Genomic DNA, 20,055 nt, shown 5'->3' on the forward strand with positions numbered 1-20,055 from the left:
TTATCAGTATTATTAGGTTAAAAATTATAAACATTTATATTCTCCTGTGTATGTCTCTTCAGTCTATAACTTTTGGCCTAAAAATAACCATTTTTATTTTGTAGTTATTATCCCCATGTATGTTTCATGCCTTTTCTATAAGTCAGTGTGTCCATACACAACATTTGGAATTGTTTTGGACATTTTCAGACTTAATACAGTTGGTATGTGCTGTGTGTAGTGTTATACAGTTGCTTTTTCCACTCATTGTTAGGTTAGGATTGGGGAAGTCAGCATATGGATGCATTTAACTCTGTGATCAGTCTGTTACATAGTTTTCCCTTTGTAACTATAGTCTATTTACCTTTTGTAAAGAATGTTTAAGTTTTTCCTGATTTTTGTGCTGTTCTCAGCCATTTGCCATGGACATTTACATGTGTGTACACAGGGAGCTCTGGATAGAAGTTTTGGAATTTGCTAAACTTGAGAGGACCATTCAATCTGGCTACACTAGACACTGTACTTTGTTTTCCATAGTAATAATTTCTATGTCCTTCAGAATTTTTGTTATTGCCACATTTTTGTCATTATTGGTCTTCTGAGTGAGAAATGAAATTATATGGTTTATTTTTATTGTTTCTCCTGATAGTTGGTTCATTTCCACTAATTTTCCCCCTGCAGATTATTTTATTTATCTCTTTGTTCTTTTTGTTGTTGAGGCTGAGTCTTACACTTTGCTAGTTTGTCTTGACTGGCCTGGACTTCATAATTTATTGCTTCAGCCTTCTGAATGGTACCTCCTCTGACTTGCCTTTATCTTTTGATAGAGACATTATTTTGCATAGTGGTCTGTGTCTTTTATATGAGTTAATATAGAATCTCAAAAAAATTAGACCCCAAAAGGTACAACTCAGGAGTGATCGATTGCAGACTCTTAATGATTTTCAAAAATTGTTAGGAAACATTTCCAACTTACAGGCTATCATTGGAATACCTAAATTTGGACTAGTAAATTTGCCTAATACCCCCAAAGGGGACAAGGACTTAAATAGTCCAAGAGAATTATCATCTGAAGCTGAGAAAGAATTGGCTCTAGTAGAAAAGAAGGTATGAGAAGTGAGAGTGTGTATCCCAGGTCTTAAGGGTCCTGGGGCATGTTCCTCAAAGTAGGTGTAGCAGTTACCTGCCACCTCACTAGGGGCGGTGCCTCAGGGCATGGCTGAAACAGCTCCCACTACAAAAATCCTAGCTGTGACTCGGCTTTGTACTTGGTCTGTATGCTTATTGTGAACAAATTTTAAAGTTTAATATCTGGTTTACCAGTCTTTTATGGTTTGTGCTTTTTAAGTTTAACTGAAAAAAAGTATCTGTCTAGCCCAAATCCTAAATGTATCTCTTCTACTGAAACCCTGTTTTGCTTTGATATCCTCAGGTGGTCCTGGATCCCATTCCCACAGATCCAGGAAGACAGCTGTTTAGTATGTACATGGCTTCACATTCATGTCTGCTTTTATTTAATGCCATGTGGAGAGCCAGTTGTTCCAAAGAGAACTAGTTGTCCCCAAATAACGTACTCTTCCCCACATATATGCAGTGCTTTTCTGTCTTATTATGCCAGTAGACATAGATATACTTGACTTACATATTCTTTTGCAAGATTTATTTTTATTGTTTTTAATTATGTGTCCCTGAATGTGTCACTATGTGGGTATAAGCATATAAGTGCAGTTACCCACTGAATTCAAAAGAAGGTGTCAGGTTCCCTAAAGCTGGAGTTACAGATGGTTTGATCCATAAAACATAGGTACTGGGAACTGAACTTGGATCTTCTGGAAGAGCAGTAAGCACTTTTTCTACTGTGTCATCTCTATATCTCTTCAGCCCCTTTCTTCCCTCCTTCCTGAGCCTGATAACTTACATATTGTTTTTGTCTTTCATTTCTTCACATGCCATCATAGACTCTTTTGATTGCTTTTTCATTGAGTTATTTTATTTATTTCAAGACAGGGATTTGCTGTATAGCCCTGGTTGTCCTGGAACTCACTCTGTAGACGAGGCTGACCTGGAACTTACAGAAATCTGCCTGCCTCTGTTTCCCAAGTGTTGGGATTAAAGGTGTATGTCTCCAGGCCTGACAACTTATAAATTGTTTTTGTCTTTCATCTCTTTACATGTCATCATAAACTAATTAGATTGCTTTTTCGTTCAGTTCTTAAGTATCCATTTTATTTTCTTTCCTTCTGTTTTTTTGTTTTGTTTTGTTTTGTTTTTGTTTGTTTTAAGAGCAAGACACTCTTTGTAGCCCAGGCTGTCTTTGAACTTACGATCCTCCTACTTTAGCCTCCCGAGTGCTGGGATTACAGTTATTTGCCACCAGACTTTGTCCTATTTTTTACGTCTATTATGGTGTGTTATCTTTGTAAATGTTCTGCTTTTGTTAGTCCTTGTATTCCTGGAAATAAACATTACTGTAATTTTCTAGTATTAGAATTTGGAATTATTAAAGCTATTTTTTATGAATGAGCTTTATTGTTTGTGTTTCTATGTCTTTTTAATGGACATTTTTGTTACTAGTCTCATTAAAGAAGACAAATCCTCCCCTTCTAAGTATTGATAATAGCTTGTAACTGAATACAACTTTCCTGTGAAATCCCCTAAGCTGGTAGAGAATGAGAACATAGGATCTAATTTTTCAGTTTCTACAACAATATTGGTTTGTATTTTAATATTCCTCCTGAGTCTTTGTTAGTAATTAATACATTTCTTCATAACCATCAGTTTCATTCATATATACAAATATATTTCAAATGATATTAGAAGAGCTGTAATTTTTTTCCTGATTTAAAAAAAATAAAAAACCAAACATTTAAGGTTATGCCTTCCTTTTATGTAGTATTATTTATCTAGGATGGGAGTTTTTCTGATTCATAGATTTTTTTTTCTAATGAACCAGAATTGTTCCTTTATTTAATTTCTGCTTTCGTCTTCTTTTCCTCTTGCTTTTCCTTTCCCCCTGTTATCTGTCTGTCTACCTTGATTTCTTTCCTTTAGTCTATTGTACACTGAGTGAGTTCATTTTCTTTTCTATTTTGTATTACAGAAAATACACTCAAAAAAGGGTGGGAAGGATAAAGAATTAGAAAATAGTAATAAAATACAAAGTTTCAGATAGAAGTACATTTTTGATGCCTTTCGTACAGATGGTATTAAAGTTGTGAATAAATACATTTCAGACTTTATGGGAATGAATTTCAGATATTTTGCCACAAATACTGGCATGTACCATGGCTACAGAATGCCAGTTAGCTTGATTCACTCATTCACCTTTTTATATCAAAATATCCTATTGTACCCCATAAATATGTTCAGTATTTATTTGTTAACTTAAAATAATAAATACATATGCCTGTAAAACTATATCTCACTCAGCATGATAAGTTTTAATATTCTTTCATCATAGTTCATTTATAAATATTCTGTGATTGTACTATTAGTCCCTCTTTGATTTTAGGGTCATATCTTAAATTTCTTAAGTACATTTTAAGGACATTTTGGTGGCTGGAAATGTTGGTTGGTAGAACACTTGGCTAACACGGGCATGCCTTGAAATTTGATCCCTAACACTGCAAGATAAACAAAACAAAACAAAGATTCGACACTTTTTAATTTAAGTGCCTACTTAAATGTATGTTAGGTGATTTGTTGAAGTTTCCTTTCTGACCTGGTATGTGGTCAGTTTTAAATTTTAATTTATTTTAGTTCTTATATATGTGTATATATGTATGCTATGATGGAGGGTGCCTTTGGAAGCTAGAAGTGGGCATCTGATATCCAGGGGCTGGAGTTCCAGGCAGTTGAGAGTCACCCGACTCAGGTGCCAAGACTGGAACTTGGAGCCTCTGGAAGAGAAGCAAGTGTTCCTAACTGCTGAGCTATTTTCTAGCCCTGTCAGGTTTCTTTTTTGATCAGTAGTCATTGTATAATTGAAATAATTTTGCTTTCTATATGTATTGAATTCAAGATTCCATGTTATTGTCAGATCAATTTTTATTTGCTTGCCATTAAATAGTTTATCTGATTTCTAAACTTCTGACAGTTTTTCTAGTTATATGTCATTTTTATTACATTTTATCAGTTTTGCTTCCTGTTTCTGAAAGTTGGTCTGCTAAATCTAAGTTCATGATTACCATCTTAATAGAATTTTCTGTTTATATTATCAGGTGTTTATTCTTAGTGACATGAAACCTTTTCATGGATTTGAAACTTTTTTGACTAAATTTGTTAGGCATTTGTTTTCCCAGTTTTCCTATTTATTATCTTTAGGAACAATGGATTCTACCTATCTATCTATCATCTATCTATTAATTTATTTGTATAGAGTAATAGTCTGTACTTATTCATAGGTTGCACTTATTGCAAATAGTAATAAAACAACATTCTTTTCTATTATAGTATATATTTTGTTTGATGTGTGTGGGTGCCTTTCCTGTATTCTGATTTCACTCAAACGTTTTGTATTTCCTGTTATGCTGAAGTCCCTTTTCTGGTTTAGAATCCATGTGCAGTTATTCTAGTACTTTAGAGTAATATTTTTATTTCATTGTATAACTAAGATTATAAGCAGAAGAAAATTCATTCTGAGAACCACAAGCTAACAGATGCTATTTCTCTTGTAGAGTATAAAAGCTGGAGGAGGACCTACCATTAGCAACTCGGCTCTGTCTTTCAGCTTGTCATCCCTTAACCCATGGACTTCACCTCTTTGTTTTGTTTCATGGCTACATACTGGCCATTTAACTTTCAGATAGCACATCTGTGTACCAGGCAGAAAGAGATTGGGAAAGGGCAAATGGGAGAAGAGATATATACATTAAGAAGTCCCTTTTTGTTAGAAAAGGAACACTAGCCAAGAGACATCCATTTTGTGGTCCAGAGCTGTGTCATTTACTATCTGTAGCTGGGAGGAGGCTAGGGAGAAACTCAGAATGAGAATTGGGATCACGTTGTCTACAGAGCTATCTCTCACATGTATTTAGTGCACAAATTTTCAACAAACTCTTGTTATTCGGTATTTCTGTTCTTTCTGTAATGTAACCTATACTAAGCACATCTTGCTTAAACATTAAACAACTTGCACAAAATGAATTGGCTGTTGATATTTACCAAGTACTTGGTATTCCCTTGTCCCCTGCTGACTTCAAATCCATTTCTGGGCCCTGAGACGACTTTCTGCATTATTTCATTTTACCTTTGGAGTACCAGGCAAACACTATTTATCACTGACCTGTATCTCATCTCAGTTTTCTAAGTTTTAAACCTTGTTTTATCTTATGCTTACAGTAATTTGTAGATGGTTTCAAATTTTTTAGTAGGACCAGAGGGATGCTTCACAATAAGGACCTATGTATTATGTTGATTGTAGATTCTTTGGTAATTATAACAAGTTTATTTCTGTAACAGAATTCACAACTGGTATTGCCATTACATCCTGTTTTGGATTGTTCTCAGAATCCAAATTTTAAAAAGTCCATATTAAACCCATTTATTTTTGAAAATCATCCAATATTTAATTTTGCTTTAGACAGTTTTATCATCGGCTGCCCTGTCTAGACAATAACAATAGCAGTTCTCACTTGCCTGTTTTCTTCTGAGAGAAAAGAACATAAACAATTAGATGCTAAGTTCTCACTGAGAATCAAAACTAAAAATGAAGTATATATTTCAGATAGTAAGCCATCTCTATTCCTTAATGTGACTCATTGTTAAAATGTGAATATCTTGATTAGAAAATAACATTCAGTTTTGAAACAGATACATAGATGCATACTTTGCTTTATTCAGTTCTAGAATATTCTTTATATTAACTTAAAATTGACAGGGTCATGAGTTTGAAGCCAACTTTGCTATATACTCAGACCTTATCTCAAACAAGAAAACAAAATTACCCCCCCCAAAAAAAAAGCAAAGAGAAGACTTTGCATTTATGATATTATCTATCAAAAGTTTATGACTTTTTTTCTTTCCCTTCAGCTAAAAAAAATATATGTTTGTAAGACCTACCATTATTACATCCTTTGCTACTTCTTATACCCCATGTTCTTATTTTGGGATTTTCTTCTATGGCCAGCACTGTTTTGAGATAAAGTCCTTGGTGAGGATGCTTCTGAACTCAGCCATCAAATGTAGAATGTTTGAGGCCAGCATAGATAAAGGCTGTATCTACACCAGGATTGTGCATAAGTACCAGCTGTTCATTTGGTAGAGCTTCCTTTTCCACTGGCCTGATGCTGTTGGATGAAACCAATGGGTGGTTTTTAAATGTGAATTATACCTAAAAATAAATCATGAAAGGTTCCATACAAAGTACAAATTTGGTTATATATGCTTACATTGATGGTCACTAAAACAGGTGAAGATATTATAGTTGCTCTGTAGCAGAAACATGCATGTTTATAATGATGTTGTTGTTTGTTTTTGCTCTTTGGTCTTTGGGAGGCCTACTACCCAGCTCCTAAGTAAATTACACAGGGAAGCTTATTTTTAATTATAAATGACCAGCCTTTAGATTGGCTTGTTGCTCGCCAGCTTTTCTTAACTTTAAATCATCCCATCTACCTTTTGTAACTAAGCTTTTTCCTTTTCTTACTTCTGTATGTCTTACTTTCACTCTTACTCTGTGGCTGGCTGTGTGGGTGGGTGGCTGGCCCCTTTCATCCTCCTCCTTCTCTTGCTCCTTCTTTCTTCTTGTTCCTCCCAGATTTCTCCTTCTGTATATTCTCTCTGCCTGACTGCCCTGCCTATCCTTTCTCTTGCATTGCTTTTGTCTGTTCAGCTCTTTATTAGACCATCAGGTGTTTTAAACAGCAAAGAGTTCACAGAGTTAAACAAATGCAACACAAAAGAATGCAATACATCTTTGCATCATTAAACAAATGTTCCAGAGCATAAACAAATGTAGCACATCTTAAAATAATATCCTACCACAATGGTAATAATGACAATGGTGAACAGCAGTCTTTTGCACAAGTGCTAAAAGACAAGACACAGACAAGAATTGCTGTCTTGTGACCTTCTCTGAACAGGAAGAACTTTGTTAGACTACTATATCCTGTTGCTATTCATCTAGACCTACTTCCAATTGAGATGCTGAGAAGGTACATACATATGTATATGAAATGAACATTTAAGAGCCAGGCACGATGACCCTGAGGATTGGGTGTTTAAGACCCGCCTGGGCAGCATAGTCAGACCAGACACTATATCTCTTGAGTAAAGCACATAATCTTCTTCCAGTCATCTGATGGCCTTAAAGCTTGGACCCTAAGAAAGGAGTTTGGCCTTTTTAGTGCCCTCAGGCCCAAGCTTACACCAACAGCTCTTTTATCTCCAGCGTCTTAGTTTGTCCGGCAGATTTCAGAATTGATAGGCACTAAATTGTTCTCTTGCTCTCCCTACATACACTCACATCCACCACCCTGCTGCTTCTGTTTCTGGGAAGAACATTGAGAACAGGCAGCCACCATGCCTTCCCTAGTTGTTTTAACTTCACAGATGTCCTCTTAGCTAGGACAGAATGGTCCCCTTTAAAGCTACAGAGGAAATCACTCCAATTTATATTTGAGTTTCATTTACTGTCTTTTATCCCCTAAGACCAGTCCTTTCAGCAATGATGCTAGTAAGTGATAAAGGAGCTGGAGCTGCTTTGAAGAGAGGCTGCTTTTATCCCTGAATTAAATCTGTCCTCACTTAAGTAACCTCTGACAGTTCACATTTACCATACTACTTGCTGACACCTGGGGCAGTATGAAGCATTTATACTGCAGTGGTACCCTAACTTCAGTGTCCAGACTCCTCACCATACATGCTTCAGTCTCCACAGAAGCCTCCTTGTTTCACTCCCTCTTGATGGCTGCCACTGCACTTAGTCCTGTGGAGGGCTGCTAGTGCACTTCCTCGTAGAGACTGGTGGGCAGAGCTGTCAAAGACTTTCTTACTTGCCATTCATGAAGACTCCAGCTCCATCTCATTGTCTTTGCTGTTGCTGCTTGTCACACTCCTCCAGGGTGCTCACAGTATGCCTTCTTTCCTGTCATGTGATCTTTCCTCAGAAGCCTTCCTTTGACCACCCCCTGGACTGAGCATCTCCACCATTTCCTGGTCTCTTTTCTGCTTTGTTCCTGTCCAGTGCACATGAACTGTTTACTAACATGACATCTATTTTACCTTCCCCTCCTCCATCTTTATCATAGCACAAACTTCTCAAAGGCAAGGTTTTTCTTTTTCTTCTCCTCCCCTTCCCTTCCCTCCCCTCCCCTTCCCTTTGCCCTTCCCTTCCCCTTCCCTTCCCTATCCCTTTCCTCCTTTCCCCTCCCTCCCTTTCCTCCTCCTCCTTTACCTCCTCTTCTTCCTCCTTCTCCTCCTTTTTAACCTCATTTATTTACTGGTGTGTCCTTAGTATCTAAAACAATTTCTGGTGTATTTTGAGACTTTGGTGTGTTTACTAATGTCCTAATAACATTTCAAAATTGTTATTTGGCTTAGATTTCATGAATTTGTAATCTTTGTTGTGATTAGGCCTTGGCATTGAATTTGAGACTAGATAGCTTGTTAAGGGTAGAAAGTCCTTTTGACCTTTCCTAAATATTGTTGGCTTTATTAACTGGCTTGTCCTAGAATTGGGGATTTGGGTCCTCAAATTCTAGAGTGTGGTTAAGTAAAGTCATGTGCTCCCCTTTTTTCTTCCTCTCTGAAGCCTAGTAGTGCTAGAGGAATGGAGAGATTAGCTGTGAATGGAGAATTCCTTGATAATACAGTAGGAACCATCCTACTTAAGGAATTGCTCTGGTCCCTCCAAGTCCACCAGTGAGGCAAATTTAAAAGGCATGGAAGTTACCCACATCTGCCACATGTAGAGGCTGTATCTGGCTTTCAATCCTGTCCTTCCCAAGGTGTCTCCAGGGTTCTTCATGGTAAGCAGTACTTGGGCAGTGTCAGAGGTGGGAGCATTGCAATACTCAGGGACAGTGTCAGGGGTGGGAGCACTTTAGATGCTTGATGAGGCTAGGGGACTGGAACATTTCTGTACTTTGAAAATGTAACATTGAGCTTAAGTTTCTCTCTGAGCACAAGAAGCTATTAGTAGATGTGGAGAAATCTCAGCAGTTACAGGACCTCTGCAAGGCTTCTGGGGTTTTCCTGGCCCCAAAGATGGCAGCTGTGATGGAGGACGTCATGTTAGATGGCCTTGCTCTATTCCTGCAGGGAAGAGTATGCAGTACACACACACACACACACACACACACACACACACACACACACACACACACACACATCCAGCAGGGCTTAGGTAGCCGGAAGTGTGGAGGCTCTTTACCCCCAAAGTGAATTTTAAAGTTCACTTATTTACACTGTTCTCATAGCAACAGGAAAACTCTTCTGACCTATAGCCACAGAAGACTCTGTAAAGAAACTGTAGGAGGAAAAAGTAATAATGCCAGGAAAAAAATTTACTGAAGTACCATTCTTTCACTTATTCGGTCAACTGAGAGTAGCAGTGTGTGCATTTGGCAACCAAAAGGGAAAGGTCATCTCATGTTGCAGCATGAACCTGCCCACACTACAAGATTTATTTTTTTGTTTACACACAGAGTACTATGAAGGTCCTTCAAATTGAAAGCCATTAAAAAAAACAAAAAACAAAAAACGTGAGAACCAGCAGTGCTCACTAACCTGAAGGAAGCATTTGGGACTTTGAGGAATGGTAAGTGCAAACAGCCCAGAATCTAGAGACTGTCCCAAGCATTAAACGCTAGACTCTGGGAATGTGAACATGTCTTCAGTTACACGGATGTAGATAATTTTTCTTTCTGTGAGGTCTCTTGTCACTTCTATCTTGTCTGGACAGGGTGGAACTTCTGTGTAAATTCTATTTCGAGCTTGAAGAAACACTAACTTGTCAGCCAAAAGCAGTGCTGCTTGGAAAATGGCAAAGACACAGAGGATGGGGTCTGTCTTCTCCTTTGGCCTGGCTGTGAACTTGGGGCCTCTGCTTTGTTGGTGCTTTCTGGGAGGGTGCCCACGGCCTGTGTTGAGCCACTGGGCCAAGTTGAAGTAAAGTCTCTTGTTCTCCTGTTTGTCTTTAAGAACTGCGCTCAGTAACTGTTTTGTAGATCTTTTCTACCACATGACTCTGGGCTTGGAGTTACTGAACACTGACTGTGCTTGGCATATTTCTGTAATTTTGTAAGAAACCTATAGGTTGAAAACCTTGTCAGCCTTTCCTGTTCTCTCTCTCCTTCTTGTTTCTCTACTTAATAATATGCATTGCTACACAAGTTCACATACATATAACCAAGATTTTTCAATTATTTTTTCTCCCAAACTGTATTAAAATAAAGAAGGCATCCTCCACCCCCACCCACTTTAAACCTGCCTGTTTGTGAGTTCTGTGGTAACATCTTGATTCCCAGTTTGATTGTGGAACTTCATAGCCAAGTGTGTTGCATGCTGCCTCACTTTGTACTCAGGGTTATGATATTGAAACTTCAGGACCACACACAGATAGCAAAGTCTCTGGCCACTTAAGCATGTAAACAGTCTGGCTTTTTATAAAGTGGAAAAATATTTCTTGTGCACTATTTTAACATGATCAGCATGTTGAAACTTGGTGTGCAACTGTGTCAACATTTCCTTGGCTCTGAAGAGCAAACCTGGAGAGAGAGCCTCATGGTAACATATAAAATGCAAGCTGGTTTGTTTACTACTGGGATTTAGGCTGCAATTACAGTCTGAAGCAGACTTCCAAACGTGGAATACAAAATAAATGAAATACATTTTCTTAGCATTGTAATTATGCTAGGTAAATAGGGATTCTTTTACAGATGACTAATATTCTGTCAGAGAATCACAAGGAAACAGAGAGTTCAAGTGCTGTGGTGCTCCTTCTTGGCCCCACATCAGACCGAGCCCTGTGGGGTCTTTGAGGTATCTGTGGCACACATCCCGAGATGTGTTGGATTTGTTACTACCTGCTGAGCATGTGGATTAAATGGGCAGTTTTCTCTTCTTGCTTGTTCCCACTCTCTGGTCAACTGGAGGAAAACAGGTAGTAAATTAGCATTCAGGGAAGCAAGCCAGAGGACACTGGCAATTGCTAGGAAGTGGGTCTATTCCATATCAAATGTTTCCTGAGACACTGTTAAGACCCTCAGGTTGGTGAACAAAGCATACATTTCTTCCCTTAATGGGACTCACACTGGAGTAAGGAGATAGGCTATGAGCAGTAACCAAAACAAAAGCTCTGATGATGGAAGCTGGTAGGTGGCAAGTCTTGCCTAGCAAGAAAAGTAAAGCAGGTGAACTGTATCAAGAGTGGCATAGGGGAAGCTGATTGGTTTTGATTCTGTTTTTATTTATCCAGTTTATAAAGGCACAATTAACAAATAACATTCTGTATGTTCAGTACTCAATGAGATGCTTTGATTATCAGTCGTATTTACCAGCTCTCTCACCTCACACAGCTACTATTGAGAGAGAGAGAGAGGGCAGGAGATCTCAGGAGAAGTTAAGTAGGACAACCAGTAGGAACTCACTGAGAGGACCTGAAGAGGTGGGAGAGTTAGCTCCACACCATCTCCTTGGTTCTAAACCTGTAGGAGACCAGTGTGTTTGAAAAGTGAGGAGACAAATTGGGTGGATTGGAGGTAAGGGAAGCTAAGTAGGGGATTCTCCCAGATGAGTAAATCAGCTTGAAAAGCTCTTGAGTTGTGTGGTTGAGGATGTTCAGGAAGACTTCTGATGTGGTCATGATAATTTGAACTGACACCCAGAAGTTACCAGGAGCTTATTATATGAACAATCTGGTGTTCCAGGCAGAGGAACCGTAAGACCAAAGGTCCTAAGGGTGGAAAGGGAGAGAAAATGAGGTGGGAGAAAAAGAAGGATCATGCTAGTGAAGTTGTGATGTAGGGGTGGGGCTCTGCTCTGGGTGAAACCACTCATAGAGTGATGCTGTCTTCTACTCGGTCTTCTCACAAGATGTCAGAGGAGAAAACCATGCAGGATAAGCTGAACATGCATACAAATGCTGCAGGTAGACAGACATCAACCTGCTTCTTTCACTATACAATTCTAGTAGTGGGATGCATGTATCAAAAAGTAGACATGATTGTACTGTTTGACAGGATTTGGTGGTATGACTGGGGAGACATGAGTCTGTTATCTTTTCAGATATTTGGAAAATACAATAGCAAAATCCGAAGAGTACCATGCCAATACCTTTGTATTAACTATCCAGGTTATGTAGTAGTTAGCATTTTGGGATATTTGCTTCTAGTTTTTAAAACCTTTGTTTCATCTTAAAAATTTTATTTGTTATTACTCTTTGTATATGTATATATGTGTGTGAGTGCAAGTGTGTATGTGCCAGGGCACTGCGAAGGCCAAAAGACAACTTCCAAGAGTTGGCTCTCTTCTTCCACTGTGGGACTTAGATTGAGCACAGGTTGTCAGGCATGCAAAGTAAGTGCTATTACCTGCTGAGCCACTTTTCCAGCGCTAAAATTTAGTTTTCTCTATGTATACATTTAAGAACTAGAGATACACACTCTCCTTTAAGCCATAATCACACCTGTATCTACATAAACATTAAAGTTTTTTTAAAGATTTATTTATTTTATATATTTGGATGTTTTGTCTGCATGCATGTCTGCATACCAGAAGAGGGCATGGGATCCCATGGGACTGCAGTTATAGACAGTATTGGGAATTGAACTCAGGGCTGCTGGAAGAACAGCCAGTGCTCTTAACAACTGAGCCATCTCTCCAAGTCCCAACATTAAAGGTTTCAAATTACCATTCTTCATTGCTTTCCCAGGGTTAGAGGCAGCCTTGCTGTGGGCCTGTTATACCCATACACATAAAATAGATTTAAAAGCAAATCTTTTTTAAAAGTATCTGAACCTTCCAGTGATTGAACAGATGTTTTTACTGAAAGATGTTCATTTGAGTATTATTAATAATAATTAAAAATTGGAGATAGTGGAGTAAAAGTCATTGAACTAATGAGTAAATTTTGACATGACTATATTAATAGAGTAAAATTAAATAGAATTTCATTTGACTCATGTAGAACAAAATTATATATACAGAATTATTTATAATGAAATTATTGACAAGGATACTGGCTGTTTTTACCCTAATTTTGAAACATTATCTAAATCAGGCATGTGTAAAAAGTAAGAAATGCAGTATAATTAAGTAAATATTCTAATTAAGTAAATATTCTATTTCCTTTTCAAAAGAGTAAATGATTGTTGCTACAAGCCAGTGAGTACTTGAAACATAATCTTTGTCCTCATACAGTTTGTCTGGCATCCATTTGAAGTCTCTGGAAGAAAGAAAGTTAACAAAAGTACCGAGCGGGAAGGAGAAGATTGTACCCTGTGTCATGCCTAGCCAGGCCACCTCACCAGTAATAAGTGAGAAGAAAAGAGCAGAGACAGTTGCAGTTGCTGTCTGTCCATTCTGTGCTGGAAAGTACTGGTTCTAGCAGCTGCACCTTCTTGACTCTTTGCTATAGCTACATGATATAAAGATTAGAACCATTATCGATATTTTCCTGAGGAGGCCACTGTAACTCACCTAGCACTGGTTGAATTGGAATTTATACCTAAACCTGGTGGGTCAAAGCCCAGATCATCGGTCCACCTTCTGTGGAACCTGCACGCAGCTCACACACTCATGAAGAGCATTGGCCTCGGGAGTATTGCTGCACAGCAACTGTCTGTTGCTAGGATGCACAGTAGAGATCTTGGAAGTGGCAGAAGATGAATGGGCAGAGAAGACAGATATGGAACTGGGCTTGAGAAATCTCTAGAACTTTGTACTCTGGTGCCCTCCTGTCCTTTTTTTTTTTTTTTTTTTTTTTTTCTCTAGAAACTGCTGATAAGAGGCAGGGGAAGTATTGGGAGGGGTCAGTGCAACACGAATCTTTGAAGGTCTTATTAAATAAAAAACGTAGAGCTAGATATCAGGGTTAAAACCTGAGAGATCAGAGGAATAGGAAAAGCCACAGCTAACCTCACCTCACCAACTCTGCAGCTTCCAAAAAGAGACCTACTTCCTGTATACCCACACCTATATGCCTTTCTGTTCTGCCAACTCATTTCCTCTCTCTGCCCAGCTACATCACTTCTTCCTGCCCAGCTCTGTCACTTCCTGTCTGTCTGTACACACTTCCAGACCTTTATGGTTAGTGCTGGGATTAAAGGTATGTACCACCATACCTGGCACTGTTCCCAGTGTTGTGGCCTTGAACTCATAGAGATCCAGCCAGATCTCTGCCTTCCCAGTGATAGGATTAAAGGCGTGTGCTACCATTGCCTGACTTCTGTGCTTACTATAGTGGCTGGCTTTTCCATCCTCTGATAAACTTTATTGGGGTACACAGATAAAATATCACCGCAGGTCAGTGCAGCACTTTGGTGGTACTGAGAATGGAGTGGTTCGGTATGTTAGGGGGGCAGAGGCATCACTTGCTCCTGAAGCATCCAAGCTCCTTTGTTTCATCGTGTATCCTCTTTTTCCTCCCGTCAGAGCCACTGCTAACACTGAGGTTGTATATTCCTATGTCTGCTTTCAGATAGGAGCCTGGGGACTCATCCTCTCTCTCTTCATGCTGCAGTCCTCCACATGCACCCGAGGTGCTGCTTCCTCCTAGCCCTCTCCTTCATCCCTCCGCTGTCCTCCCACCCTGATGCATCTCCTTCATCCCTCCGCTGTCCTCCCACCCTGATGCATCTCCTTCATCCCTCCGCTGTCCTCCCACCCTGATGCATCTCCTTCATCCCTCTGCTATCCTCCCACCCTGATGCATCTCCTTCATCCCTCCGCTGTCCTCCCACCCTGATGCATCTCCTTCACCCCTCCGCTGTCCTCCCACCCTGATGCATCTCCTTCATCCCTCCGCTGTCCTCCCACCCTGATGCATCTCCTTCATCCCTCCACTGTCCTCCCACCCTGATGCATCTCCTTCATCCCTCCGCTGTCCTCCTCCCTGATGCTGTCACACTCGCTCCCTCTCAGCAAGTCATTGTATGAACTGGGATTTGATCTCGTCATGGCTGGATGTGAAGATGGCATGAGGAATGGATGTCTGAGGAAAAATGAATCCTTTACTTTCCCACTTTACTCCCCCCACCCCCACCCCATCCCTCTGGCTGAGGGTTGCAGCACTTGAAAGTTGTCTAGTAAGGTGATCAAAAAGCATTGAGTTGGCAGGGTGTGTTCTCATTTTTTTTGGCTCTTTAGGTATGAGACCTTGGCTAAGTGACATTTTTTGAGTCTTAATGTTCTTATCTGCAAAAGTGAGAATTCACCATTAGACTAATTGAAACACCATGCCAAGAACTTTTTGTTATGTACTGGAAAGCGCATCTTTTTAATACAGGTGAGGTCTTGAACTGGATAGCATCCGGGATTCAATATGTATGTGAAAAGCCATTTCATATCGATAATTCATTAGTAGTCCATTTATAGTCTTTTGTTGTTGTTGTTAACTTGATGTAAACCTAGAGTCACTTGGGAAGAGGGAATCTCAGTTGGCTTGTGATTGTCTTGATTTGAAGATTGTTGTGAGCAGACCTAGCCACTGTGCATAGCAGCAGCCCAAGGCAAGTAGGCCTGGGCTGCATAAAAAGGTGAGCTAAGGAGTGAGCCAAGGGGTAAGCCAGTACGCAGCCCTCCACCATGGTTTCTGCTCCACGCTCATGCCTTGAGTTCCTGCCCTGACTTCCCTCAGTGATGGGTTGTGACCTGTAAGTGTAAGCTGAAGTAAACCCTTTCCTCCCCATTGTGCTTTTGCTTATGATGTTTATCACAGTAAGAAAGCAACAAGAACAATGTACATTTATCCATTTATTGCACTCACAACCTCAGTGGCTTTTTAGTGTCCTAGCTATTTGCCACAGTAAGCCCATGTTTTCTCCTCTCTCCGGCTGAGAGAGGGGACAGACTCTTGATTTATATTTAGACTTTGAACTAATGACCCTCATCCCCTTAAAATACCATGAGCCATGAGAACTACATATTGTGGTCATATTTATCTTTCGAGCTAGATTGCTGTAGCTCAGGCTTCAGCCCCATTATGCAGTGACTGTCTTCCTTGCCTGCCAGTGTCAGCACAGAGCCTACCTGTTAGAGCTTGCCTAGCCCTCCTGATGATAAGGCAGGCTACAGTGAGAGGGAGCTCCTCGGGCACCAGGCAAATTATTAATGGGCCAGCATGAATGGACCCAGCTTGAATTGGGCACAGTGTACCTCGGCAGGATCCTGTCATCCAAAACCACTGTGTCTGTTGTTTGAAGCAGAACCTCTGGCTGCTTCCCAGGTGCACTCATCACACAACTCTGGAATTATGCCATGTTCTTGTCCCTTTGTTTATCTTGCTGACAAAAGGGAACCAGTTTGTTTTCTTACTGTTTTGAGTTGCTGATGAGTCTTCAAAACTTAAAATGTTTGCAATTCGTTGTTTCCACAGTCTGGAAAGATCTATTTAATCTGCTTTATCTTATTTCTCTGTGATACAACTTTCTTAATCAGAGTCTCTGAGGAACAAATAAAAACAAAACACCGGAACGTGTCAGACTCTTTCAGTCTCTTCTGCCTCCTTCCAGCCACAGGGTCATAAAGCCTCTGGGGATATTGGTGGGAATAAACATGCATCTGAGGTGTTGAACTACATGTGCTCATCTGCTGTTCTGTTTGGATCTTAAATGTTTCTCAGAAACCCATGGTGAAGGTTTGGTACTCATTGTAGCAGTCCTTAGAGGTGACTGGATCAGATGATCCTACCTCCTGACTAGATGAATCCATTTGTGGATTGACATCTTAATGGTTTCTAGAGCAGGGACTGTTATTATGAACACAAGCTCTCACTCCCCCTGGTGTCCACCCCACACCCCTACCTTCCTGAGCACCAGGAAGTGAGTAGACTTGCTCTTCCATGGGCTTCCTGATGTCCTGCCTTATCAAACATGACCAAACCAACTGGGTCAAATGTATGTGGAATGAATCCAGTGGAATTGTGAGTCCAAACAAACGTTTCCCCTTTCACTTGATTTATCTCGGAGACTTGGTCACAGCAATGGAAAGCTGACTCATATACCTGGTGACCAGGTGGAAGGAAGGTGAGGTTTTATACTGAACTGACATCTGCTTCCCTGAAACCTACATTGAGCTGTTGTTTGGTGTTGGTCTTGGTTTTTTAGATAAGGTCTCACTCTGTAGCTCAGACTGGCCTTGAAGTCTTGGCGATCAGCCTTCCCAGTGTTAAGATTGTGGACTGAGTCACCACATCTGGCTCCTTAAGCTATTTTAAATTTGTCAGGTTGTGTTCACCTGCTCTTTCATAGCCACGGTGTCAGTGATTAATACAAGTGGCACCTGGAAAGTGGCTTTCTCATAATGCCTGTCCCCTCACTGTTGGGAAGGAGTTACTTGTCCAGCTCTCCATAGAGCAGGTGGAGGTCTGCTGGTAGGTAGGTGGCCTGCAGAGTCAGCACCAAGTCACTGAGGTGCTGACTCATGCTCCTCATGTGACAGCTTTGCTGCGTGCTGCAACCACAGTTTGTCTTTCCCAGTTTGGTCTTTTTCTTCTCCTATCTAAATAGTTGAGTTCTTCCGGAGACTCCACACACGTGCTCTAAACATTGCACCCAGCTTTTCCTTCCTTTTTGGATCCTTTCTCACTTGACAGAAAATGTGGTGCCCTTGGGGAAGCTATACTTTGGTAAATTTTAGTTTCATTTTAAATATGAAATTGTCGAAAAGTGAAAATTTATGCTTATCAATAGAAGTAAACCCTCCCCTTTTTTTCTTTTCTTTTTTGTTGGAGAATGATGGACAAATCTGAGACTCTAAGAATGGAAGATTGTTTCTAGATTACTTGAGCAAACTTCCTCAGGGGCTAGCAAATGTTTTCAGATAAAGCAGGTTGTATAGTCTTTGCATATATTAGGAGGACTGTGAGACTAGCCTGGACTTTGTATAAAGATCCTGTCTCTCAAGATAAAACACCACCAACAACAACAAATCCCTAGAAAAACCAAAATAAACAAGGACAACAAAATCCTTCAATCCTGCAATTATTCCATGAAACCAAACATAAATAGGATGCAAAAAATTTTAGCATGCCTGTGTTCTAATAAGATTTTATTTGCACAAACAGGCAAGAGCAGGGTTATGACCTGGACCGTAGTTTTTTCTTAGTAGTGTTATTATTGATAATGAAAATTTTACAAAAGGGTACTAAGTAGGACAGTCTTTTTTGTTTATGCATGATTATTTAATAATTACACACCTTTTCCATTCCAAAACTGTGTTGCTCAGAAAATGAATGTATTATCGCTGTATTCTTATAATACTTGAAAGTTCTTAATGAGACAAAGATGAACTAGAAACTCTGGCTCATTGTGACAGTCAGGGCTGCTGTTTCAGGTGACCTTTCAATAGATAATTTATAAGAGAACCCAACAGTAGAAGAAGAAATTCAGGGAGGGAGAACAAAGACCTCCCACAGTGTCCATCGTTCATCTTTTTGGTAGTCCCTGCTGTGGACTTTATATGGTTTATATATGTATAAATGCCCTTTATATGAAGGGCTTTATATGTTTTATCACATGAAATTTACCTAGGCAATCAAAGCAATTAGATTTGGTTGTAGTTCAGGACTGTCTGTCTCTACAGCCTACCTTCAATTATTATAAAGTCATTGGATTTAACAACTTAGTCACATGCAACTAGAAGACAGGTTGAAGTGGCAGAGGTGATTGCTACTGCCTTCTTCCATACCCCTCTTAGACATAAACATCACAGAGGGTGGCTGTTAGGTGGGACCTTTCTGTGGAAGCAAAGGAATAACAAAGTCGAAGGCCTTTTGGTTGAATTGAGCTTCAAGGCCCAAGAGGAGCATGAATATGTCAGGTGTGTCTATCATCCACAGATTTAAGGGATCACAGGGCTTAAGGTGTGGGTGTAGGCTCTGGTTAGCTCAGAGGTTTGCTGACGAGGCTACAGGACGTGGAAGACGGGAGCACCCGGTCTTCCCACCCACCAACCCTCTGCCGCAGAGTGAAGAAATCTGTGTTCAGCATACATCTGCCTGTCCATTGAGGCACACATTTTCCTGGGATACCTGTGCCTTCTAATGAGGCCAGTGCAGGGAGAGCAGCCCACACTAATTCAGGACTCTTATTGCTTTCTCATCTTTCTAGCTCAGTGATTTAAAGAGAATACCAGCTTGTATCTAATTTCCATTGGGAGTTGCCTGTGTTAGATAAACCTGTGCCAAAAGGAAATCTTTAAAAATAATTTCCATGGCTCTGATTATTTGTGGGTGGTATTTTTTTGTATGGTTTCCAAAGCCGTGACCCTAGCCACAGTGAGGACAGTCATTTAGAGCTCTTGCCAACTCCTCACTCAGAGAAAGGTGCCCGGAGCTTTGGTTACAAACTCCTTCTCCTGGAAGTGGAATGAGTGGGTAGCTCTCCCAGCCCAGCTCTTCAGCGTATATCCTTCAAGGTACATTCTAGCTGGTATGTTTTCCCAGATTCTGAGCATTGCCCCAGGACAACTGTCTGAGTTCATTCTGGCACCAGGACAAGTGAGAGGATGTTTCCTGTTTGCCTGACTCTTGCCCCAACTTCTTTCTCTGTTCTGTTAAGCTCTTGGCTAAATTCTTTCCTCTTGTACTCCACATTTTAACTGATGTTAGGGCACCAAGTGCAAAAATCTGCAAACAGTTAGCTTTCATGTTTGAGCATTCCAGTCCGAACAGACGAAGTTCAACTTCTCGGAGCACGGCAAGATCCCCCTCTGCATAATGCATTAAACATTTAATAACTGTACTAATAATCCCAAACACTTTTAATGGGCCACATGGGAGCCTTAATGTGGTTTAAAAAAAAAAAAAGAAAAGAAAAGCGTGTTTCTTCATGTCAAGTTAACTTGCATCAAATTGAGAGACATTCTTGGAAACAGCTTTCAGGGACTGGAGGTTCATAAGCCGGCAAATAAGTA

The 20,055-nt window shown here is 40.0% G+C and overlaps 1 protein-coding gene across 3 annotated transcripts in view; it reads left to right on the top strand.

The window, feature by feature from the left end:
* LOC114702977 (SLX4 interacting protein) overlaps positions 1–20,055 on the top strand; it is a 167,319-nt gene that overhangs the window by 48,805 nt on the left and 98,459 nt on the right. The window contains exon 3 of one of the 3 annotated variants that reach the window (XM_037205253.1): positions 9,627–9,739. The exons of the other annotated variants lie outside the window; for them this stretch is intronic. Within the exon in view, the coding sequence (XP_037061148.1) occupies positions 9,737–9,739 (3 nt within the window). The 5' untranslated portion in view covers positions 9,627–9,736. The remainder of the gene's footprint in view (positions 1–9,626; positions 9,740–20,055) is intronic. 3 annotated transcript variants of the gene reach the window in all.

Source organism: Peromyscus leucopus, chromosome 4 (assembly GCF_004664715.2).
Source record: "Peromyscus leucopus breed LL Stock chromosome 4, UCI_PerLeu_2.1, whole genome shotgun sequence".
In the NCBI taxonomy this organism is placed as follows: domain Eukaryota; kingdom Metazoa; phylum Chordata; class Mammalia; order Rodentia; family Cricetidae; genus Peromyscus; species Peromyscus leucopus.